At 37.2% G+C, this 26935-nt stretch overlaps 2 protein-coding genes across 3 annotated transcripts in view; one reads left to right on the forward strand and one right to left on the reverse strand.

Annotated features, from left to right (window-relative positions):
• Nucleotides 1-17578, forward strand: part of stk32a (serine/threonine kinase 32A) — a 49144-nt gene extending 31566 nt beyond the window's left edge. The window contains exons 6-9 of the mRNA XM_024265993.2: nt 4102-4227; nt 5258-5386; nt 15346-15410; nt 17227-17578. Coding sequence (XP_024121761.2) covers nt 4102-4227; nt 5258-5386; nt 15346-15410; nt 17227-17338 — 432 coding nt within the window. The 3' untranslated portion in view covers nt 17339-17578. The remainder of the gene's footprint in view (nt 1-4101; nt 4228-5257; nt 5387-15345; nt 15411-17226) is intronic.
• Nucleotides 17579-24070: 6492 nt separating this feature from the next.
• dpysl3 (dihydropyrimidinase like 3) overlaps nt 24071-26935 on the reverse strand; it is a 31975-nt gene continuing 29110 nt past the window's right edge. For both annotated transcript variants that reach the window (XM_024265965.2, XM_024265964.2), the window contains exon 14: nt 24071-25546. In XM_024265965.2, coding sequence (XP_024121733.1) covers nt 25452-25546 — 95 coding nt within the window. In that variant the 3' untranslated portion in view covers nt 24071-25451. The remainder of the gene's footprint in view (nt 25547-26935) is intronic.

A 26935-nucleotide genomic window follows, 5' to 3' on the forward strand; every position in this document is an offset into this window, starting at 1 on the left:
AATTTATTATAAACAAGTATCCAGTTAGTATACTTTCCACACTACGTTGTCTAGACTTGCTATACTTTTACTACACATGCATACTTAATATTATAAACTTTACATTTCCTCCATTTGTGTAGCTTTATTTTATCAAGATTTGTGATTTTTTTTTCTTCATGAGTTTTTTTAATCATGTTTTGTACTTCTTTATTTGTTTGAAGATCCTCAATAGTTTTTACCAAAGTAAAAACTATTCTTTCTGGGGTCCACTGCTAAAAATGTAAACCTTTTTCCATGAATTTAAAGTAATTGTATTGATGTCATTTTTAAATTTTAAGTTTCTGCATTTGTTCACACCAGCTTTGAATTTTTAATCAGTTACATTTGCTTCCATCTACATCATTATTCCATTATAGCGTTTTAGACTTTAGATTTCTGTTTGTCAGTGTCACACTCGACTAAATCAGGATCTTTTTAATATTGGAAAACATGTTAATGGAAAAGATCTAATTTTCAAAGAGTAGGCCTACGACTACGAGCCAACTTGTAAGGCAAAAATATATATATATATATATGAGATGAATGATTTATTAAGGAATGGGGATTGTTATAAGACAAATTAATATTAAAAATATTAACAAAATAATTAGACTTTTGATCTGCACTTCATACCAAATGGTGGCAGACATTCACCTAAAAGTTTTGTGCTCCGGAGCAGGCCTGCATTTGGGATCTCCTAAAAAGACCCACTCCAATGGAAATTCCGTTGGATCAGGAGCAGATGAAAACCGGATGTTTTAAAAAGCTCGTGTTTGTGACAAATCAACTGAAATAGGTGGGCTAAAGTTTCCCTTCTCTGTTCTAATCCTTAAGCATCCACGTGCAGACAAATAGATTCATGTACGTCTTTATTTTCCTCATCTAAATTGGTATCTGGCTCAAAACTGTACAGCTGCATAGCTCTAATATTGCTCGCATATATATATATATTTTTTTGCTACGCTAATGTTAGCTTGGGTTTATGAGGTACTTGTTGCTAGCAAGAGAACGAAAAAAAAAAGGAATGCTGGGAAATTAGCGAGGATAACTTGAGTACCAACAGTCAAACCCACTTGAGCATTTCTGCAGAAAATATGTCTTAAAAAACAATTCACACTTTTTCATTTTGGCTAAAAACTGCATAACCATAATTAAAATATCACTTGGAGCTATTTTACAAAAGAAAAAAATAAAGTTGGAGTGGGACTTTATCAGTAAAATGCCACTAGAACATGTTAAAAATACCAAAATTACAATTTTCATGGGAGTGGGACTTTAACTTTCATGACACAGCTATGAAACTGCCTTTAAACATTTATGATCGACTAAATTGCCCCTAAATGTGCATGTATGTGTCATTGTGTTACCTTGCAACAGACTGGAGACATGTTCAGGGTGTACCTTCTGTTTGACCAACAGTAGCTGGGACAAGCTCCTGCAGCCCCACGACCCCAAAGGGAAACGGCGTGTAACTACATTTACAGTTACATTCAGATAACTTGGGGAGCAGGGAATGTCTTGATGTATTCTTCTTTTAAATAAAAAGGTTGTTGTTCTTTCTTTTAAGTAATCTGTTTTTTTGGACGTTCGTAAATGGTGAAAAAGTACAAAACCGTAAAAAATATATATTTCAAGGGCATCCTAAACACGGCAATAACATGGGTTAAGGTTAATTTGCTACCGTTCTAAATCCAACAAAGTCCAATAAATGTAATTATTTTCTTAATTTAACCCATTGAGATCAAGATCTTTTTCAAGGGTGACCTGGTCAAGAGGTCAGCAGCACACATTGCATACATAAAGTTACAGTATAAAACAAAATAAAAAGACACGGCAGCGAAATGGCTCCAAATGGATGGATGGATGGACATTTCTGATAGATGCATATTCATGGTAGCTGCTAACAAGGCATTCCTTCAGTCAATTGGATATCCAGATTACAAAGAAAAACAAACTGCAGCACAAAGAAACACATTTAATTACAAAACTTTGACATTTATAGTTGCATATCTCATTACTGACCCTCAACAGTCGATCTAAAGTCGGCTTCCAACAGCGTCTTTCTTCCTCCTGTCACACTGAAGCCATTTTAGCAGTTAAAGAAGCGCTGTTGTTGCAGCGTTTGGGCTTTTTCTTGGCAGCGATCCACTGCAGTCAAACTGTTGCATTGCTTCGTGCTCAGACTCCTCCAAGCTCATTGGCATTCCAGGAGGATGTTTATCAGTGTGTGTGTGAGAGGGAGTGGACAGAAGAGACCGTGTTTGAGAGAGAAAAAAAAAGAAAGAAAGATATGTATGGGGGAAAAATTCCATGCCTCATATATTTGTCCTCCATCTTTTCATGCCGTACTGACTTCTCCGCAGCTGCACCTGTATGAAGTTCATTTTCTCATTTGTGCCCCCCCCCACCCCTTCATCAGTCCTTATCTCACCCTTCTCCCAGTCTCTCATCTCCCCTTGCTGTCAGTGTCATTCCAGCATGTTCTGGATTCTCTTCATCTAACTGGGCTGACCTTTTGGAGGGCAAAAGTATGAGGAAAAAAATATGCAAACTAGTGAGAATGTGTTCTGAAATATGTTTTCTGTCCCTTTAAGTCACATTGGCCAGCAGCCTCTCATAAAGTTTTACATTTCTGACTCAGCAAAGCTCCAGGTTTGAGAGTCTCAGCTACTACACTGACTATTTTTAGAGGATTTGATTATGAAAATTATTTCCATGTTAAAAACTCTTGCAACACACAGAAACTATTGTGAGGAAATGGAAAAGCTAGGCAAATTTTTCAACAGATCATACAGTAAAAGAGTACTCTAGTTGAGTTCTTAAAGTCCAACTCATCTTTTGATCCACTGTTAAAGCTCTCCTAGTGGTCTTTTAATTAGGATTTTGCCCTTTTTAGCCAAAATCATGTCGTTTTTTTTAGGACATTTCTTGATCTGATCCAATAAAAATTTCAATAAAGAAATACTTTGATTTTTTTAGGTCAATTTTCTTTATGTTTGTCCCCCATCATCAGAAAAATGTCCCAAAAACATCTTTTAAAAACACCTAAATCATGATTTTATATGGTCATTTTTTAATCAAAACCTTTGTGATGCAGACAAACAGAAATTTGTTATGAAGACCAATTTAACTGAAATTAAACCATTTTTATCTACTTTAGCAAAATCTTAATTAAAAGCCTTTTTACAACATCTTGGAAACCCCCCTCACTAAAATGTGTCCTCAACACCCTTGTATAAAAAGATATACAGTTTAACATTAGCTTTAAAATGATGAGACCAGCTCAGTGGCCTTGTAATAAAGCAGGGGTGTCCAAAGTCGGTCCTCGAGGGCCGGTGTCCTACATGTTTTCCAACCAACCTGCCATTGGCTAAACACACCTGATCCAGGTAACCAGCAGCATATAAGGCAGGGTTTTAGGAAAACCAGTGGGAGGACGGTCCTCGAGGACTGTCGTGGTAGAGTGTCCAGCCCAAGACTAGAAGGTTGTGAGTTCAAATCCACAGCCAAGTCATACCAAAGACTCTGAAAATGGGATCTTTCTGCTTGTTACTCAGCATTAACCCTAGAGCACTACTGCTGGCTGATTTTCAACTGAGTACAAGTATTTACATGATTTTCAATATGCTGAATTTGTGCCAGAGTAAAGTCTTACATGTCCCAGGAATGGGTTGACCAAAGGTCAAGTTTCCAGTATCTTTCTTTATTTATTTAGTTCTCAAATTCCTAACTTTTCAGTCATTTTCAAGCCTGTTTTTAGGATCTTCCTATGTTTTTATTTTCCATTTTTTTCTTAGATATACCACAACTGAAAATAAAAGAAAACTCCTCTAATTTATCATCTGTTGTCATATTTTGGTCTATTTTTTCTGAAAAATACTTGTCATTGTGTATATTATATCAGGTAAAAATGACCCGGACGAAGTGATGATGTAACTTTTTACAGCGAAGGTTTTCTAGAGTCGATCCCTGTGTGTGGACCTCACTGCTCCACCAGGGGATGGGTCAAAGCAGATGTCACATACCTCGGTGCATGATGACTTGTGGGACTTTAAATGTATTATTTCTTTGTCCAATCAGTTGCTTTGCATCGACGTCCAGAAGCGCGTCTCCTGTCTGGCAGAGCTGCAGGATCTGGACCACATGTCAGATGTGAACTGGGACGCTGTGCACGACAAACAAGTTCCTCCAGGCTTTATCCCCAATGTGAGTATCAGACTAAAAAGAAATGCTTAAGTGAAGGATACAATCAGTTTTTTCTTCCCCCATAAAATAAACAGTAGAATCTACTGTTTCCTGCTTATGAATAAATAACCTGTGGATGAATGAAATCATCTGAATCTTAAAAACTCCTGGAGGGATGGATTATCTTGTGCGTTCAAATTCATGCCTTCAGGTCTGGTTACAAAAGACGGTGATGAGATTTATTTAATCTTTTCCGCTGAGATCCCCCTGCTGGGCCCAGTCTGATCATCTTCCGCGTTAGCTGTGTTTAAAAAAAAAACTAATTTGGCCACAACGGTTCTATTCTGCTGCACTTATAAGAGGTGGAATCTGCTGTTTTCCGGCATGCAAACCTTAGATTTGAGTCCAGAATAGCAACATCAGTGTCTGTCTCTGAGCAAAGGAGAAGGCATGCAGCTCTCCTCCTGCATCTGATTCATCAGGAGTAGCTGGGTGGAGACAGTCCAGTTACTCTGTAATAACATTATTAGACAGGAAGTCAAGCTGCTTGTCTGACAAGGTGACGTGCAATGCCCTGTGGTGTCAGTGGCTGCTCTTATTTATATACACAGTAACGGGCTGCCTGTTAAGAAACCCTTCAGTACATTTTTCTCTGTTTTATGGTAGAAGAAGCAGCTTAACGTGACTGGTGTGTGAAGAACACGGGTGGACAGAGATGATTTAAGCTTATACACTTTGGTCAGCTGTTTTAGAATGTGCTTATAAATAAGCTGATTGATTGGTTGATCGATTGATTTTAAAAAGCTGCAGATGCCTTTATTGACAGGACAAAGGAAGGGATCAATGGGACAAAAATTGCTGGGTTTAATTATAGGTACTTTGCCTGTTTTTCCTGTAGTCCATTCCAATTATATTCTGTTTTTTTGTTCAAAGCATTTGTGAAAAAAGATTTGTTTTTCTAATTTACCAGAATTCTAACCCTGCTGTTCCTCTTCTTTGAGTCTGAATCTGATCCGTTTGGTTTTAACAACTCGTCTCTTCGTCTGAACAGAGGCGAAGGTTAAACTGTGACCCAACATTCGAGCTGGAGGAAATGATCCTGGAGTCCAAACCGCTTCACAAGAAGAAGAAAAGGCTTGCTCGAAAGACCAGAGAGCAGGGATCTGACGGGTCTCCACAGGTAACAACTGCATTGAACACTTATAATACACACCTAACAAATAAAATATGTTTTTACTTTGCTTGAAGAACATAATAATTATTGATAAAACAAAACAAAAAAAGTAGATTTTTATATTTCTTAACCCTTAAATTGGGTTTGGGTCAAAATTGACCCATTTCAAGTGTGAAAATTGGCCACTTTACACATTTATTGTTCTTTGAAGTGAGGAATCCATTTAATATACTCTGCATTTTGGTTCTTAGTTGGAGCTTTGTTTGTTTGTTTGTTATATTAAAATGTATGTAATTATTACAAAAACACATTAGTATTTATTGATTATTTTTATTTTACTGGTTGAAAGGACATTAAATTAATACATTGTGTTTTAAAAAATTGTTTCAGCGAAAACAAAAATATATATTTGTTATATCCATATATAGTGATAAATGATAGAGTACCAATGTAATATTTTGATTATTGAAATATTAGCCGTATCGTGATACTATTGGTATTGAGACACATGTATTGTATCTTGAGTTACCCTGAAATTCTCACCCCCACTTAAACATCCAGAAAACAGAAACCCTGCTTTTTGGTTTATGTATTTATTGATTTTTATTATTGGTTTATTTGTTTATTTCAAGCAATCAAAATATATTTACTAAAGAAGAAAAATGAAAGAGATGTATATTTGTACTTTAACTCTGGACACTTAGGGATAATTTGATTGAAAAAGACAATAATTTAAAACTAAAAGAAGATGTATCTCTCTATATATCTATATGGATATGTAGATTTGTACTTATATGTACAGTACATCACACTTAATCCTTTAAATCTGATGTTTGTCAAAAATTATGGTAAAATATTTACCTGAAAAAGAGTGGTTGGAGGCAAATATATATAATCCCACCTCTATTATACTTTAATTATTTGTTTTACTCATTCTTTTTACATCATAATCCATAAAAACACAAAAAAAAATCCTTATATAGAACACCTGGTTTCTCGGACCTTCTCTGTTCTCAAAAACCTTCAGATTTGTCGAGTCCGTGTCTCCCACAGGTCACTCAAGACAACTTCACTTGAAGAATGTGACAAAACTCCACAGTGTTTCATCTTGAAATAATAATTCAGGTTTTCATTTCTTCACATTTAGATTATTGTAGTTCTCTTTTTACTAACTCAGATGAGTTATCTAGTTTATTTTGGCTTTCAGTTAAATGTAGAACTGGATTTATTTTATTTTATTTCAATTTTTAGAGCTTTTCCCTAACAAATTTGTGTTGTACATTACAGGCCTTTAAATCTTCTACTCTTTGGCTCAATTCTTGAAATCTACAAACCAAAACTTTTCAAATATTCAAAAAATTCCACTACAAAACAAGAGGAGATCTCACCTTTTAAACTGTTGCTCCTCGTCTTTGAAACTCCATTCCTTTGTCATTACGTCGTCAAATCAACTCCAATGAGTTCTATAAAACCCACGTTAAGACAATTCCACTTGAAAAAGCTTTTAATTGATCTTAGTTTATGGAAGATTTATTCACCACTTTGAGCGGGTCCAGTCTGGTGTTTAAATCTGGGTGTTTGTTTTATGATATCTTTTATTTTAGTAAAGCACTTTGGTGATTTTATTCTGTGAAAATAAAAATACTCGCTGTTAACGCTCACTGAACTTTTCCAAATCCATTTACATCACCTACAAACACATTTATTTGTTTTCTACTTTGTGGAGTAAAAGAAAGATAAAAGAAAGTAGCAAAGCTCTGCTCTCAATCACTTCTAATGGATTATAAAGCATCAAATAAAAAAAGAAAAAAAAACCCTTACTGCTGTTTTGATGGAAAAGACAAATATTGTAATCAACTGCCTCTTATTTTTTTATGTGAACCATCTTCCATCCTCTGTGTGTTTATGGAGAAGTAGACAGTAATTTTGATTCTCCCTTCTGCGGAGAGATGACAGTCGAATCTACGCTGCACACTCATAAACAAAGATGAAAGCTGTGATTTTGTTTGTGCGTTTGCTGGAGCTCATCAGCGTTCTTGTGTTTTGCTCTGACTGTTTTTTGCAAATGTCTTGAAATGTCGGCATTTGCTTGATTTTAAGTGTTGCTAAAACCTGCAGCGGTGAAACACTAATGAAAGGCAAGGCAGCTTTATTTGGAGAACACGCTTCACACAGAAAACTCAAAGCTCTTTACAGAGATGCAAAAGCTTTTTCTGCCGACAGGAACATTAAATGAAAATAACACTCAATTACAATTACATTAAAATACCAAGTGGAGAGTTCTGAGCAAAGAAATCAGAATATGTGATACTTTAAATTTGGAGTTCTGAGACCTGATCCCTGTTACTCCAGTAGCAGCATCCCAGACAGCAAGGCCAAGTGGGCCCCATGTTGTTAAAAGGTGGCAGAAAATGTGGCCCCAAATGGGTTTGTCCACAGTTTCCGTGGAGACCCCACCTGTGTTTGCCCACATTAGCTTAAGTGGGGACTCACTGGGTAGGCTTGTTACGCTAACCAGCCGTCTGGTGGACAGTGTAGCGTGCTAGAAAGCTCCACTGTTGCATGCTAGTGAGCTCTGTTGTATGAAGCTAACGAGCTAAACTGTATCAAGCTGGCAAGGTCCCCTGTAGTGAGCTAGCGAGCTCCGTTATATTGAGCTAGCAGCTCCGCTGTATTAGGCCAGCGTGCTCCCCTGTAGCATGCAAGCGAGCTCATCTGTAGCAAGCTAGCGAGTTTTACTTTATTGAGCCAGTGAGCTACACTGTAGCATGCTAGCAATTCGTGTTGTATCAAGCTAGCAAGCTCTGCTGTATTAAGCAAGCGAGCTCCGCTCTACCAAGCCAGCAAGCGCCGCTCTACCAAGCTAGGGAACTCCACTGTAGCGAGCCAGCGTGCTCCGCTGTAGCGAGCTAGGGAACGCCCCTGTAGCATGCTAGCGAGCTCATCTGTAGCGAGCTCTGCTGGATTGAGCGAGAGAGCTTCACTCTACCGAGCTAGGGGGCTCCGCTTAGTGAGCCAGCGTGCTCCACTGTAGCGAGCTAGGGAACGCTCCTGTAGCATGCTAGCGAGCTCATCTGCATCGAGCTAGCTAGCTCTGCTTTATTGAGCAAGCGAGCTCCACTCTACCAGTCTAGGGAGCTCTGCCGTAGCAAGCCAGCAAGCTCTGCTGTCTACCTGGCAGCTGACTAGCGTAGCGAGCCTACCCACTGAGTGCCCAACTTAAGCAAACATGGGCAAAAACACAGCTGGGGCCACCAAGGAAACTGTGGACAAACCCATTTGGGGCCCACATTTTCTAACCACTTTTTAATGGTATGGGGCCCACTTGGCCTTTCTGGCTGGGATGTTGATATTTAATGGGATGTGAGCCTCCAGTTGTACCTGCTGAGTCATCCTTGAGTTGGGTGCAGGAAGAAAGGTGTTTTTCTGATCTCCGATTTGAATTAGGGCTACAAGATATAAGGAAAATTAATATTGGCGATCAATATTGCGATAACAATATGACTTGAACAAAAAGCAAAACGAAAAACAATTAATGCATGATTTCCATTTCAAAGCAACAGTATAATCTGAATAAAAAATCTTAAATTAGACTCCAAATGACCCTAGTCTAACATAATAAGGGTCCATCTGATTGGTTAAATGACTATTAAGTTTGTCAAATACTTCAAGCTACTATAAGATTGTTTTAGCACGTTAAAATAACCATTTCGTGTCGTCTTTTGAGATTCAGCTCACAGGCTGATATTGCAATGATGATACATTTGCAATTTGTTGAGCAGGCCTTGTTTGGATTTATTTTTTCTACTATTGTGCTTGGTATGCAGGAGATAAACCAGGTTAGAGAGAAACAGATCAACTCTTGATTTTTTTGGGCTTACAACATCTGACCCTAAAAAGATGCCAGAGAATCAAAATGATAATAAAAAAATCTGATTTGTGCATGCTGCTGAGCCATCTGTTCAGAGCCAACAACCCGCTATTACAAAAAATAGTTTTTACCAAAAATAAATTCTCTAACAGCAAACAATCACTCTATAAAACAGCTCAAACTGTAATAAATTCAAACAAGTGTAAGCCTCTTTTTACATGTAGACAATCTGGTCATTTCTTGTAAAATCTCACATTGGTGTGGACACAGACAACATATGTCTTTGAAAACAAATTTATTCGGATAAACAAATATAACTTTTCAGCTTTTTGTAATTTTAGACTAAAAGAATATCCTCTAAACAAGCTGAAAACATAAAATATACGACGATTTTCCCTTGTTGTGTGTGAAAAAAATTGTGAATGGAACTGATTTGTCTTGGTAGGATTTCTTGTATTAAGTTGTGATGTCATGCTCTTTAAAGATAAGGATAATATTAAAAACAACTACCTTGTTTGCAACTTTTAAAGGCCAATATTAACATTCAGCAGATGGATGTAATTTAATCTCTAAACATTTGGAATCAGTAGTAAATTTGTAAAAAGCATCATGTTTGGTTCTATTGCTCTTTCTGTGTGTCACCTTAAGGGGACCTTGGCTGTGGATTATCGCTTTTAAATAATATCAAAATGCATTTCCTCTATATTGTTTTTCTGGAGATGATCCAGACTGATGTGGCCAAACACCAGATTTCTGGCATCATATTTTGCAGCATGAGCTGTTCTTTGTCTCTGTCAGTCAGGAAGAAGGCAAGTATTGCTGTCTATAAATATCAGTCTGTGTTTGTGCTAAGCTTTAACATATCCATTTACTTTAGGCCTGTGGGGCCACTTTAGGATGGAAGCATTCAGGGGGAAAAATAATAAAGTGAGTGCTTATGTGTGTGGAGAGAAAGGGAGATTTCAATATAGCATCAGTGACTTTTAGTAAATCAATAATAAATGAAGAAGAGTGCAGAGCTTTCATGTATGGTTTTTATGTATTACTTTTTTTTATTATTTTCTCCCACCCCGACAGTCCCTCAACAAACCGCCTGTCTTCACCTTCACATCCCTAATTCCAATAAATGTCCGTATCCTCATCTGTTTTAACCTGTTACTCCTTATCTCCACGCCTTGTCCTCCTTTCCTTTGCATCCCCAGCATGGCATGAGATCAATTAAATCACTGATAATACGAAGCAGAAACATTGGACATGGGCTTTAAAGGCTAAATAAATTGGCAATCTCCTTCTGCACACAAACAACCAACAGACACCCCCGGAATTTAATTATTTTTACCACGTGACTGAGACATTTGCAGGAAACTTGCAGGGATTCATCTAACTTCTTGCGTCATAATTTAAAAAAGCATAATAAATCAAAGTGCAACCAGAGAGGGGGGCAAAATCCAGCACTTTTACGTGCATCGTAAAACTAAAGACAGTTCAAACATGCGAGTTACAACTGAAATCTGTTAGTGTGAACAAGGAGGACTTACCATTATGCAAAAAGGTTTGCTGAACACTTATAAATATGTCTAAAATAATGTTAGTGCCCATTTTTATGTAACTCTGTCATAACAAAACCCAAACCACTGAAATGGCTTTAGACTGCTCATCTGATAGGTGTTTCGTTCCCCCCCATTCCTCTGCAGCAATGGACTATTGGCTGCTTAGCAGTAGACAGAGACTCTACGAAGAAATTAAAAAAAAAAAATCCATAAGATGATCGTTCTTAGCTGTCAAATCCGCTTTGAGAAACAGAAAAAGACAAAGAGAAAGCTAAAAATGAATTGCCACCATTCCAAAAGCGCAGGAAGAAAAAAACAGAATCAAAGTAACTCAAGAAGAAGATAAAGAGAGTCAAGAATGAGACAAGGAGAAAAAAAATGGTTTCAAGAATGTTTCTTTATTTTTTATTGGTACCACTCCATTTTGTTCTGATTTTCTATCATTTAAGAAGTGTGGTTCTTTTGGAAAGATACATTAAAGAAGAAGCTAATTTAATCCAAAAGGGCATGAAATATTTATCAAACCAAAAGACAGAATACTTCTGAAGGAGCGATGTGTATCAGCATATGGAGTAAATGCATGGAATATATTGAGCATTCAAATTACAAACGCCACAGCAATATCAAGTTTTAAAAACTACATTGAAAAACAGAATAATCAATGACTATGAGAGGGACTGAGCGGCCAAGGACAACAGAAGATTCATAAAAAAATCAAAGTTTAATTAAAAAAAAAGTTAAAAATGTACAAACTGGGCCATTTAAAGACAGACAAGCTTTGTTTTTCTTTCTTACTGATTGATTTGTTACAAGGGTCAGACAATATAAGTTTTTCTTCTTTCTGTCCATTTGGATACTTGCCATTGATGCAGTGTAAAGGTGGACTAACGCAGGTTTTGTTTAACTGTAGGTAGGGATTTAACAAAAAAATTAAAAGAAAAGAGAAAAAAATGATCAATATAAACCACTGCACAGGGCCCCATGTTATTGTTCGCCCGGGGCCCTCAAAATGTTAAGTCCACCACTGGATGGAAGCAGTTAATTTTTTTTTGTGGTGACCCATAAAGGGAGCAGCCAAAAGGAAAAGAAAAAGCTTCACATTTTCAAAAATAAAAAGAAATACAGGTTATATCTGCAAAAAAGAATCAGTCAATGTTTTCAGGTGGAAACTTGAATTTTTTTAGGATATTTTCCAAAGGAAAAAAGAAATTCCTTGGGAACATAAAGAAACTGCTTAGAGACACGGTCTCACACATTCTTGAGGACAGCAGGGGGCGTCGTGACATCTTTGACTGAAAAACCCTGCAGTCCTTTTTGGAGATTTTAAAGATCTTAATCTTATGCCAAATAGTAAAAACACACAGGTTAATCTACAGACTAATTAAGATGACTGTGCCCTGCTAACCATAATATTAATTGTGTTTAGGCATACATATTTAACATCTACATTATGTATTGACTGACTTTTAACCCGTTTATGGTTTATCTTTTTTTATTGAGCCAGTATCAAATCTACACTTCTGTTTCTCTAAATTTAGGTCTTGGAGCTGGTTTTTGATTCATCTTTGCCCAGTATAACTTGAGAAAACAGAAGTTAACTTAAAAGCTAACAACTGCATGAGCTCTTGTTTCTACCAGATGTGTTTCAAGTGCACTTCTCCAGCAGGAGCGGCGAGGGAAGTTAGCCTCAGCTTTAAACAAAGACACCATTAGCCCGGAATTGGACCTTGAGAAACAGCTCTGGCTCTTGTGCAGCTGAGCGCTCCCTGTGGCTTTGTCTCCCTAAATGGAAAATTTAATCCAGCATTTAGAGCAATTAGCTCCTGAACTGTCTGCTAAAAAGGCGTCCAATAGATGGAGTCCAAGTGACAGACAGAGGGAGAAAAAAGAAGTAGCGGGAGACTGAATCTGTTTTGGCAGCTTCTATTCTACCTTTCTTTTGCAATTTGTGCATCTTTTGTTTTCTGTATTCCTCATTCTCAAGAAAGAGATTTAGAAAAAATGATTTAGGATTCATGAGGTATTAAAGATAAAACTGTGATCTGAGACATTTCAGCAAGTATACACATCTGAAAGATTCTTTTGGAAAAATTCCACAATTTCATTTTTATCTATCCATTTCATGCTCCCCCACCAAGGCCAGGTTACTAATCTTAGGAAAAAAACACTCTGTGGTCCACGTCAAGGCTTCTGCACGCAGGTCTCCTACTGCTTCTGGAGATCTGCCTTCCAATTTAAGCAATTCTCCTGACCACAAGTTGAAAAGTGCAGCTTTTCACGGCTATCATCACGTAGGAGGTGTGGTGTCTTCTGGACCTGTCTAAAACTGACATCAACTAAATCAAAATGATGTGATCGTCCAAAATGAAGAGGAGCAGGAAGCCATAGCAAAATGCTGAGTCAGAGGGAAAAAAAACCAAAAAGACTGATTAAAATGTAGATTTTTTGCCAAAAAAGTAGAGAAAGAGCTGCATGAAAATGAGAGGTTTATGGGAGAAACAACAGAGAAATGCATAAAACCAGGTGGTCAGCTCTAAATTAGAAGACAAGAGCCTGTTGAAATATGATTTGTCAGCATTAAAAACTTATACAAGATTAAAATCTTGAACACATTTAAAAAGTGTGAGACCTTCACAGGGTAAATTCCACCTTCAGGTACATCAAGTAAAAGCAGAAAGGGATGTACTGGTCTGCCAAACTGGAATAAATTATATTGATAATCCCTTAATAATGTTTTATTTTCCCTGTAATTATAATGTCTCCTCATAGATTGTGCACCACAAATAAATTTACCTTCTTTAGGTGCAGAGAGTTATTCTGCACTTATGTGGTGTTGTTTTTCTAACGTTCATGAGTGTTTTTCGAGGCAAACAGTCTTTTTTTCCGATCTTCCAACAGCACACAACGCAGCATTTCTCTAAGTTTGTGGTTTTTCCTTGATGGATGTCAATCCATGATGGAACATTGCACTAAAATAAGAGCAACATTTTAAATAAATTTAAAAAGAAAAAGGTCTCAAATGTTCCATTTTTAAATTTAATTTTCAATCAAAATTAAAGCATTTTCTGTCCAGATTTCATGTTATTTTTTTCTCTTAGTAAGTGGATCACCAAATCACTCAACATGTCTGGCCCTGGTCCAGCCCTTCTGTCAAATTTTAGAACCCTATGTGGCCACGAGTTAAATACCCCTGGTTTAGCCCATGCTGTTCACACTGGTCAAGCAAGGAGGGGCTTCTTACTTTATCTTGTCCTTTTACTTTACTAGTACATATTTGCCACCTAGAGGCTTGTTGGGAAATGTCGACTCAGTGCAAATCTCGTAATTCTTGCTCCAGGTCTTCCTCCGCAGCTCTGTTTGGATATTTGAAAAAACTTGTGCCTTGTTTCCACTGAGCAGTCTGGACCGGACTGATCCACTACTGGCCGGTTTAGAATGGTCCGGGAAATTCAAAAGAGTGTTTCCATTGAGTGTTGGACCATGAAGGCGCATGTGGGATGTAGACCAAAGACGCATCTGTGCGTCATAGTGGTGTGACTGCAGCGGTTCTCCATATTTGTGGATTCGGCGTGTCTCCGGTCCCTAACCCCCGCGAATATGGGAAGAACTGAATGCAAAGAATGTATTTCCAAGAAGATTGCAATAGGTGAAGAAGAATACAGCCAAAAAGAGGACAACACTTTCGTCTCGGACCTTGAGTTGGGAAAAGTGCTGGTCGGACACTTGCTGTTGTCATAAAACCATTCCACCAATCAATAGATTTCATCATGCTCCGCGCTAACGGGTCTGTTCCATTTTTTTATAGACCTACAACTAATAGGGGACCAAAAATGATACGAATTGGTCCAGTTTTATAATGGAAATATTCAAAATACTGTACCCGTCTGGATTAAACTTGTACAGTATTTACGTATTACAGTATTTTCTTGCCTCCTCCTTCATGTTTTTTGAATCATTTGTGACCCTTGTTTCCCTAATGATCTGTCTTCTAATGAGCACTACCTGTTTTCTGTCCTCTTTGTAGAGAAGCTAGGCACTCTTTTCTAAAATATTTCTCTAGATGTCTATTTTAGTAGCTCTATCCTTTGGTCATCCTGCAGTTTTAGATTCCCAAATCCACAGAGACTCGGCTGGTATCTGAATCCCTTTTGTGCCTCAGATTTATTAACGTCTCCCTGTCACTAATGCATCAGAGGGGAATGTAAAAACCTGTTGCAGCCATGTGTGCTCCTGTCGGGCTTTAATGTCTGTAGTCCTGAATTACAGGAAGGTGTCTGGAAAGGTGTTGTCACCTGCTGTGACAACACCTGCACACAAACTGTCTGCTGCTCTGTGTGATCGAGTGTTTTAAATCATCTATCTCAGATTTGGAGGGCTAGAAAAAACGTCTTAACAAAAAAAAGGAGTGGAAATCAATAGTGAGTTCATCGTGTACACTCCTCCTGTTTGCAAGAATTTCATAAAATGTTAATAAGGAAGGGAAATGTTCCTTCTTACTGTAATGTGAAGATGCTGATGTTCTGGTTTTGTGTTTGTCCTCTCAGAACGGGCAGCTGCAGCAGCGCTTGGACAACGTCCAGAGAGACTTCATAGTCTTCAACAGAGAAAAGTAAGAAAACTTCATGACCTGACCGTTAAGTTAAACAACTCAAATAGTCCTGATAACTTGAACACAATTCTGAAAGTAAAGAATATTTGTTTAGATAATTGCCAGAAATAATTGTCAATATTTGATAATACCGATTCAATTTTCGCTATTTTCTGTGTCTGGTACTCAGACTTCTAGTTACCATACTCATTAAAAATTCAATACTAATACCATATAAAACACTATTGAAAATTATTTATTTTTATTGAGTCACATAAGAGCAAATACTGAGACTAGCTGGAGTTCATATAAAACGAAGGACTAATGACTTCAGTGTGGCACTAAGGCACCATACAACAGCATCACCTTTAAGTGCGACTTCTATTATCCTTACAAATATGTCACAATACACATACCACACACATGACGGTGGTACGCTCCAATTTCATGACACCTTTTAAGGCCGCATAAGTGCTGCAAGATACACCTGAACTACTCAATGCAGTCACTTTCCTTCTCCATGCCCAGAGAGTGAACAGAATCGATAAATCCGAGAACTGGCGCTCACGGAAGAACTCCATGGCTAAGGCGCTGGCAAGGAAAGTGTCAACACATTCTGATTCACAAGTTGTCCAATTTTGACCCATAGTTAAGGATCCCTCTACGTCATAAATTGAAATTTTGGGTTTCCCCAACTCTTCATTTTGTTATGTGCTGGCTGTCCCAATTAAATTAAGGCTCCCCAACTTCCAGGCCGCAAACCGGTACTGGTCCAGTACTGGGAAATAGGTTGAATCGGTACCCTAACCCTAAACATAACCTGGTACCGAACGTGGATCTGTACCAGATGCGGATCATTACCAATTCTTGACGCGGTACTGGTTCCAGACACTGTTCTGGACGTGGACCAAGCTAGGGTTAGGGTACCAAGTTAGGGTACAAGTACGGGCCGTGGTTTGATCCACGTCTGCCATCGCTGTACCGTGTCCAGAACCGGTTCTGCATTCGGACCTCTGATTCAATTGGAACAGCCAGCACGCCAAAAAATGAAGCGTTGGGGACTCCCAAATGTCAAAAAGTGACGCTGAGGGGTCCTTAGCCAAACGTCAATATGTGACAACTTGGGAATGAGATGTGTAGAAAGTGCAGCCACAAGGGAGCGATGAGAATAAAGAAACTTGTGTTGAGTGTTTTAAAAACAAATATTTAGATTTTTATATTAATTATTGGGGCGTATCTCTTTACAGAAGTGAGAAAACATCAAGTTTTCACCAGATAATATTTACAATTCTGAGATCAAAGTGGCTTAAAAGAAAACTTTGATGGCCCAGCATTCTAGAAGCATTTAAACGCATCACTTACACACAAATCTGGAGACTTGAAAAGAGTCTCACATCTGATTTGTGCGTGAAAGGGGTTTTGTGTGTGTCTAACAAGTGACTTTTGTTGTGCATATGTAAATTGTAATTAGTCTTTTTTGTATTTTTGTACATGTGAAAACAAAATTGCAAGTTGTGAGGTTTGTCCCTGCCGACCTCTGCATGTTCATTGATGAGGAAAAAAGCAATCTCAATTGGAATTTAGTCAATTTATTAAAAGTTAGATCAGACTTGTACAGAGATCACTGGGTTTTAGGGCATGCAAAGGCAAAGAGTAATAAAACAAGATTGGTTAAACATGTTTAAGCCGGGCTTTATTTGACTCCAGGCCAATGTTCTGTCAGGAAAGGGGACCTTAGCATGTATGGTCATCTTCACCAAATCTAAAGCTTGAGTGGTCAATGCCTCTGACCCTTGTCCCGCCAATAAGCTAATTTGTGGCTTTGTTTTCCAAACAGGTCAAGAAAAGCAGCGGTGGACTCTTCAGAGCTGTCCATGACTGAGAAGAACAAGGCAATAGAAGATGGACAAAACAATAATGTTGAGCCAACCCCCTTTTTATCAGGATAGGCCATATAATCTCTGATCCTCTCCTCACTGCTTGCACCCGCTAAAGCTACACTTCTAGCAGCACACGCACTCACAGCTCCCAACACAGAAGCACTACACCGAATGCACGTCTGCAACCCGTTCACCGACACAAGTCCTGCTGTCAAGAAACCCAGAGCGGCTGGATTGAAACGGACTCCTCGAGCAGCAGCCATGTCAGACTCTTCCCTTCGCTGTCACCAAAAAAAAAAAAAAAAAAAAGGATGGACTCTCTGCAGTGTCACTCATAAAATGCTCCCTTACACAACGCCGGTGCTCTCATGGCTACTCAGGAGGAGAAGCCAGATCCTTGCCAAAAAGAAAGCAAGAATGAATCTGCTTGTCGATTGCGCCTGAAATGCTGCGCTGCACGCTGGCAAGATTTGAAAAATGATGAAATTTGTGTTCAAGTAAGGCCTTTACAACGTGCTTCTCTGTTTCAAAGCTTTCAGCTTTTAAAAAGGGTCTTTAACCCCATGATTTAAATGAAAGCATTGCAGCATGGCAGAAAAACAAACTTTAAAACTGAGATTTATGAGTAAAATACAGAGGACAGGATTAATAGGGCCAATATAAACATAAAAAATACACGTATGAGAATAAAGTCATGATTAGGACTCCCTTGAATAGGAGATCTAATCTCAATGGGATTTCCTAGTAAAATAAAAGTTAAATAAAATTAAAACAATTAAGAGAAAAAATAATACGTTTACAAATTATGACTTTTTTCTCATAATTTATAAGTTTATTCTCATATAATCAAGTGTTTTCTCATGAATTTACAACTTTATTCTAGTAAAGTTATAATTTTTTCTAATAATTTTACAAGTTTATTCTTACAAAATTATGAATTTTTCCTCATAATTTTACTAGTTTATTTTCATAAAATAACAACATGTTTTCTCAAAAATTAAAACTTTATTTAGTTAAAATTATGACTTTTTCCTCATAAATGTACGATTTTATTCTTATAAAATTATGACGTGTTTTCTCATAAATGTAAATCTTTATTCTTTCAGTTCAATTTTTCAATTCAATTTTATTTATGTAGCCCAATATCACAAAGACAATTGCCTCATTGGACTTCATGTCGGTAATTTTACAGAAGCAAAAGGTCGGTCATAAAATATAAACAAAAGCTTGTAAAGCTTGCAAACAAAAGCTTTACAATATTCTCTCATACTTTTATGAATTTATTATTATAAAATTCTGACTTTTTTCCTCATAATTTTACAAGTTTACTCTTATGACATGTTTTATCACAAATTTATGAGTTTATTGAGTTTATTCTCATGAAATGACATTTCTAATAAATTCAAGACTTTTCTTTTTTAAAAGTACAATTTTTCTTCAATGAGTTTATTCTCATAAAATTCATATTTTTTTCCTCATAATTTTACGTTTAATCTGTTAAAATTACAACTTTTTTCTTCATAGTTTTATGAGTTTATTCTATAAAAAGACAACATTTTCATACATTTATGACTTGATTCTTTTAATAGAAAGACATTTTTTGTGATTTTACAACTTTATTCTCATAAATGTATGTGTTTTTTATTTTTATGGTGGCCCTAATACTTTGTCATATAATCTTGAGATTAATCTGATTTTAAAAAATGATCAAATGAGCACAAATGGCTCAAATACATGATCTGTGGATCATACCCTTGTTAGTGAAGCTAGTGTTGAACTCCTCAACCTCAGTCTGTCTTTAGATCAAGTTACAGATAGTAATGTACTAGTTTGTTTGCTGAATTATGTTGGGTTTTTTGGCTGGTGAACCAAGTAAACAAGCTAAATCCTTTGACTCTCGGATTAAAGCCTATTTAAAAAGCAACTGGTGCCAGGCTCAGTGCAGTGGAACCACTAGAGACTTGTTACACAAGCAAGTCCATACCCTCTCACTCCAATTGGAAAGTGGTCCTCTGTGGCTAGATCGTATATAAATATATGTGATAACTACTGGAGATAAAATTTGATGAACTTAAGGTTATTTTATTGCAGATTTCAACATTTATATTTTCATGATTGTCAAATCCAGTAAATAGAATCACTTTAACTGTTAGGCTCAACTTGCCTGCTTCTTTGGGATTTGTGACGTTACATCTGACTAAAGAAAAGACTATCATAAAGCAAAAACCTGGCTGCAATCTCCTCCTGTGGAAAGCAGTGATTATATATGATGTCCATCTCTTTTACAGGCTCTGGTTTGGACAAAAAAAGAATAGATATGACCCCAACATGAGTGCACAAGCACCTTATGTTGGGGTCATATAGTACATCATGTAATGGCTTTGAAAACAGCTTATTTATTCCATTTATGGAAGTGTTTGAATACCTTAAAGCAAGTACATTTTGGTCACATTTTTCTCCAAATTCCATAAATCTTTTCGGCTTGTTTTTGCAAATGTTTTAACTGTGAGGGGGGTTAAAAATAGAAAAGCTAGCTGGTTGATCTGCACCAAGCCTTGCTTTACACATGCTTCTTCATTAAATGTAGCATTTATGCACAAAGAGACAGAAAAATCTAAAGCTGTGAGCAAATACATTTCCCCTTAGGGACGATTTTCTAGCTGTGGATTAAACTCTCGGACAAGATTAGTACTTTGGTTGTCGTCTGCACTGTAATGTGTTTTTTTGATATTTGTTCACCTTTGTGTTAGATTCCACTTTACTTTAGAATGTCCCACCAGACATCTGTTTGCAATCTCGCAGCATCGATGTTGGTATAATGTTTGTCTCCAGACAAATGTAGCTGCTGTTAGAAGGCAAAGCAACACTTCAAAGTGGTGATGTGAGAGCGGACTTGTTTAAAAAAGATCTCCAGAAGCCTCTGAAGTTTGCAGAGGACTCTAAAAAAAAAAAAAAAAAAAAAAAATCTTTTCACATTCAGAAAGTGAATTGACCTTGGTCTTATACAACTTCAATATGAGTCATTCCTTTTAAAGCCTTTGATCTCCTGTAATTACATTTAAAAAATAACCTTTCATACCTAAATTAAGATGTATTGGCAACTGTATTTCTATTGAACAGTTTTGACTTTTGTGTTAATGTTTAGAATGACGTGATTTTACAGAAGATGATGTGGGATCGATACAAATGGCTACACATGTTTCATTGGTAAACCTGGATTTAAATAATATTTGAGCCAGGTACATTGAAAAGAAAAATATGAATATACATATAAATATCTAAGTATATAATAATAGCTTAGCCCTGATTCAAACTGTTTTACACATGTGAATTTAATCTTTTTTTTTTTCTTGTCCTTTAGCTGTCACTGTGTCTACTGTAATCAAATGTGACTTTAAGGTGTGCCTTAAATAATAACTTTCTTTATCAGAGTCACAATGTGTCAGTCTTGTGATTTATTACAACTTCTTACCTTTTTAGACAAAGAGTGTTTGGTCCAACAGCAGCATAATCTAAATCTAACACTGCCCCCTAGTGTTGAAAAACTGAAAGTGCTATGAAAGATCTTAAAAACAATCATTTTACAGTATAAAACTATTTAAATGAAAAGCACTTCATACATGTAATCACGACACACTGAAGCAGAAACACGCCGGTTGCAGCTGCTTTCTGCCGTGACTATTTCTGTCCCTCGCTCAGAGTTATCCTCGGCTTATAGATTTGAGTTTTCTCCGAGGTCATCTGTAGGGTAAAGTCTCTGCTTCGCTCCAACCAGACTGAGCTGAGGCAGCACATTTCCACATTAACGGCTAAACTGGGGGAGGGGCTTTCAGTTGATAAATGATTCCAATTTCTGGCTGGCATTATTGCAGAAAGACAACAAACCTCTCTATTGGGAGTGCTGGGAAGATATTTATGCTGTACAACAGTATACTCTACTGTTTAGGCCGAGTTTACCATTTGTATTGATTATTTTTAAAGTCAAGCACTTACTGATATCAGCCAATGAGTACGCATTAATGAATACATTTGAGTATTTTAAATCATTGAAATGGAAAAAATGACCTAAAATGGAAAAGTTTTCTCAGCTTGAATGAGACTTTCTACTAAGTGCACCCTAGTTTTTATAAATTATTATACTAAATTTTCCAGAGTAAAAGTATGTAAAAAACCTGGATATGTATTTGTACAAGACATGCAGGTGAACCACATGAACCACATTTTTTTTTTTTTACTAGTATAGTGTCGATACCCACAGTTCCCTCAACCTCCTCGACATGCACAAGTCCAATATAAAGAAATATGGAGTATAATATTCTTCAGAAAAGAAATAGAAATCCAGCTTAATTCTAAAGCAACGAAATGGTACCTAAATGTGTCCACACCAGTGACCACCACGCCAAGGATCACAGGTAGCGTCACCTGTAGGACTCTGAAGTGGTGGACTAACGTCAAATCGATTTATTTCCATTTTTATTGTTCTTTATTTTGTCACATTTTCAGAAACCCTCACAGATTTAAAATGACCTTTCACATTATCACCATTTATCTTACTTTTGAATTGAACCTTTATTGTCACTGCAATGAAATTGCTACGGCAAGGATCTCTGGCTAGGGAAGAAGGCATTACATGTGAAAGGAAAGGAGACATGGCGGCAAAATAACAAATACGAAAAGGTAGGTTTGAATTTAAAGCTTTTGTCACAGTGTGATCTTTTTCTCTACATCTTTTTACATTTGTCCTGTAGTTTTAAACTGTTTGCATCTGTGCTGTAAAGACATTTCTCCATTTTGACATGGATTGAAAGAATCTAAAAAACACGAATCCCAAAAACAAAACTCAGAAGTAATGAGATTTTAGAAGGTAAATTACAACCAGGTGCAGCTAATTGCGAGTCCTTGATTAATTCATCCCCCGCAGGTGTACAGACCTCCATAAAACCTGAACTTTTAGATGGATTCCTGCTTGAAGAAGCAGGTGATACATTATGTGGAGTTGGAATTCTTTTTATTTCCAAAATTCTAAAATGTTTTTGCTCCAAGAAATGGTGAATTGCAAATGAAAAGCAGTCATTACTGAATTATGTCCTTTAAGAATATTAATCTCCTTTTCTCAACACACCATGCTAGCCTTCTCTGAGCTTATTAAGCAAAGTTAATTTCAGAACCTGAAGTTTGCTAAAGAAATCCTTTTTTTTTCTAAAATGATGCTTTGATCAAGACTTCTTGGAACAAAGTTCCATCAAAAGATTCTGCCAATTTGAACGTGTTTAACACCCTGACCTGCTCAGTGAAAACCAAAGATTTTCTAGAAAATTGTAGTCCTAACTTTTCAGCATATGGAGAACACATTTCTATTGTGAGCTGGTTTGGTGTTCGTAATAATTGGAGCCAGTGAGCTAAACAGGAACTTACCTTTTTAAACTAAAAAAGCCGAAATGACTAGTTTCATTTTCTGTCTTTCAGTCTCCTTGTCCCAAAATCCAACATTGAACATTAATTTTTAAAAACAGTATTTTGTGACCATATTTCCATTTCATTACATGACCTTAAAGTTACATTTACGCCGCCCTTGACAACGTGCGTTCAAGCGGCCACTTCCATTGAAAAGTCCATGTAAATGCACAAATAAAGAGAATTTTTGGCTTCTGCGCTCAAAATTCTCACCTTCACTCATCACTACTAGAGTTTCTGCGACCATTTGTTGTTTCTACGTACAGAACGCGTTACTGTTGAACGTGCATTGCAACCTAAACCAGGTCAAACTCTGACCAATCAAGGACTCAGATTTGGTAGTGATGTCGATGGTGTCCATTTTCATTTGTGGAAGTGCCAACCATTTGTAAACTGATCATGGAAGAGAATTTAAAAATCGCAGTTTGTACCCAGCCTGTATTACACAACAGCAAAGCTTTGTTTCCAGTGAGTGGTTTAGAATGGTTCAGGCATTTCAGTTGAGTGTTTCCACTCAAAGTCGTACTGTCATGGTGCTTGCAGGGTGAAGAGCGATTGTGTAGCTTTGCATCATAGAAATGCTACTAACAACAGTGGAGGTCATCCAGCAGATCATTTTTTCCTGGTTGGTTTTTAGTACTTTGTTTAAACAAAGCATTTAATGTTGTTTGTCAGGCTGTGAAGAGGAATACAGATGAAAAAAGTTATGAAAGCTGTTGGAAATGTTGCCGCTGGTTTGGCACTTGTTCTAATGACTTTTGCCATTTAAAAACTCACTCCAATGAAAATAGTCTTTTTTTGTGTTTTTAATTTGTTCTTATAGCATTTTTCTCATCATGGAGAACCAATATGAAATAATTTATGATTTAAACTGCATTTAGGGGCGTTTATTGAAATGTGTTTATTAAAATATGGTGGGATTTTGACAGATTAAATCCTGTGACGAGAGTCACTCTGTCCTTACCACTCCATCCATTTTCTATGGATGAATAGGGACCCAAAAATTGTTTGGTCCAGATTTAAGAGTCTACTTCAAAATGAAAACGTTCAAAATACTGAACCGTACCGTACCACTCAGAGGAAACGAAGCCCAAATCTTTCATATTTTAAATCTAGCTGTGATAAAAAAATCCATGAGCAACATTCACCAAACCTCTTCAACTGTAGGTGGTGGATATGCGCTGGTAAACAATAGAAAAAGAAGAAACCCCTCCCTGCTTGTCCAGTGTGAACACACATTAACACGTTTATGAATATCCGTCAAATGCCCAGTGTGTCCTATCTATTAAAAATTGTTGACCTATATTTGTTAATGTATTGAGGTGAAAAATGACTTGACAAGAGAAGTCAGTTGCAACTCGTGTTTATTCAGGAAACAAATCTTTCTTCAACACCTGTTTGTTTTATTTTTATCTTTTTATTTCTCACCTGCCATCTGTGGGTTTTTGATACAACAGTAAAAAAAAAAGAAACATAAAAACAGTAATAAAGGTTGTCAAACAAACATAAATACATCACACCGCCGCTTGTACCTGGTCAGTCTGACAAACAAAAACAGCCAGTTTTTGGGGTGTGTAACCAAACAAAAGCTTCCCTTCACTATAATCCTCAGCCTTATCAGGACACAGCAGAGATAACAAAAACAAAGAAAAGAAACTAAAGCTGCAATGCCCCCCCTCTCCCGACAGAGTATTTGGCTGAGTCTAACGTTGAAGTTATGGGTCTCTTGTCTTTAGGAAATGACCGCCCAGCTAAATGGGAAGCTGCAAAGTTCTCCTGTTATCTGGCTTTCATTTTCTTTCACTTTTCTGTCTGATTACTTCAGTATTGCTGGTATGATAGAAGTACGATCAAATGATGGGAAGCTGCAATGATCCTTTTGCATCGCAACAGTGGATTTTTAAAAACTAAAACACACACATTTTCAGAAAATACGTTTTCTGACTTTTTTTAAGCACAAGTGTTTTATTTTTTTCATTTAAAACCAATGATCGATATTGTATAACATGAGAATGGTATCAGTCAAAGACCCTGGAGGCGTGGGATGGATGTAAATGGATCATGGATCACGTCACCCATGTTCATGTGGCCCATGCAGGTCCATGTCCGACTTCTATCCTCCCCCCTCCCCTTATGATCCGACAAACATCTTTTACTTGGTCTGGTAAACCCAAACATGCTGCAACCACATCAATCACAAAGCTACTTTACATCTATCATATATACAATGCCACCTAGAGCTAGCTAAAGGTACTGCATGATCATACATGACTAATGAGGGTCTAGTTTTAAGTTTCGCTGACAATGGAGAAATTAGGTTCATGACAAAAGGGGGGGTCACATTAAAAGCCAAACAGAATTAAAGACCAAAAGCTTCACTCTGAGAATGTTTGAATCCATTTTCCTTTTGAGAATGAGGTTTTCAAAATGTGTAGGAAGTGGGTTTTACTGTGAATGATTTTCTATTGTTCTCAGTGTAGAGAAGAAATAAGGCTAGAGTAAGACTTTGGTGGTAAATCTTGACCCCTCCACTCCTCTGCAGGTAAATGGAATCAGTTCTCATCCGAGCATAGTAGCATTTGTGACAGGTAAGGCATGAGGATTCAGTGTTTTGCTTTTTTTATTTTATTTTATTTTTTTTTTTTAATCTTTAGTCTAAACGTGTTTTCCTGCATCTCTTCCACCTTCTCAATCTTCATCTTCCTTTATTCCTTCGTCTTCCAACAGTTTAGCTGAGAGATGTGATGTTTGAGCGGCCACCGGGGGGCACTACAATACGGCGTCCAGCAGGCCTGATGGGAACTTCATCAGGGGTGGGGGGTCCTAAAACCATAGGAGAAAGGAAAAAATACAATAAACGGAAGGATTCAAACACACAGACATTACTTCTCAAATTATTTTTAATAAGTGGCATATTTTACTGGTGATTACACGAGTTGAAACACTGACAAGAGATACTAAAGTTGGCTATAAAATGTGCTCTTTCCAAAGGATGAGTCAATGTTTCTACTAAAATGATGGATGCATGTATAAGTAAGAGTCTAATCAAGCTCTTCCTCTCATCTCTCTCCAGAAACAATAAACTCTGCAGGTGGTAACACTGAAAAAATAAAACTTGACACACTCACCCTGGGAGTAGGCACACATTCGCACTAGCATAAAATACACAAATGCTACTACAAAGTCTGGGAAACCAGAAGCAGCTTTCTCCCCCTCAAGATAAATCCAGTCAAATTTGGAAATACTTTCCAGCAAAGGCTACTTTCCCTCCAATGAGGTCTCACTCATCAGCTCCTCTTGTAAAGACGTGTTGTTCAATAGTGCCAAAGGCCAAACTCCATTGAGTATTCTTCCCTTTTAGGCTGAGCTCATTCATTAAGGCATACACATGGAGTCATTCAATCTGTCATGGAGCACAGATTTAGTTCTGACTGCAGTGCTGTACTGTAAAAGGGTGGAAACGGCGAGCAAGGCCACTACGCCTTTATGCATCATGTGTAAAAAGTGCTGCTGTTTGATAGATTTTTTTTTTTAATCTGGTGTTGATCCAACATGTGGGCACAATCAGCCTGTCACTCTGCAGCCCTGCATAATGGAACAGATGCCCAACAAAAACACTATTGTGATTTCTCATCCTGGATAGGCCAAACAGCCAATGTCCAGATGCTTACTTTGAAAGAGCTGCACGTTCAAATTAGCTGTCAGAGCAGAAAAAAGCCATTTCATTGCAGCTAAATTTACGACACAGTAAGTAGAGGTCAAAGTGTCCATAGCAGCTCTCAAAATAAGTTATTTTAGGACTAATAGGGAGCTATTCAACAAGAACAATTTGGAGGTAAAATGAAGTTATAAAATACACTGTAAAAAAGGAAACGTCTTGTGGGGTCCAGATGACCCCACTTTTAATGTAAACATGCCTAAAGGTTAAAGTGATTTGGGTTTATCTAACTAAAATTCGGAGTTGTGTAAACCATTAACTCAAAATTTTAACTAGAAAAGTTGCATTACCTGCGATAATGCTAGTAAATGCTTTTTTCTGAAAGTAGTCACTGAAAAAGCTGAAGCTTTTTGCTGTAAATGGCGATACAATTGACTTCAGTTGCTACAGGGATATCCTAAAAATGCAAAAGATATTTTCAAAATGTTAAATTTGCTGAAAGACTGGAAATTTTGTTAAAGAACAATGAAAGAGTGCTGAAGTTGACCTAAATT

Source organism: Oryzias melastigma, linkage group LG14, assembly GCF_002922805.2.
Source record: "Oryzias melastigma strain HK-1 linkage group LG14, ASM292280v2, whole genome shotgun sequence".
Lineage (NCBI taxonomy): Eukaryota > Metazoa > Chordata > Actinopteri > Beloniformes > Adrianichthyidae > Oryzias > Oryzias melastigma.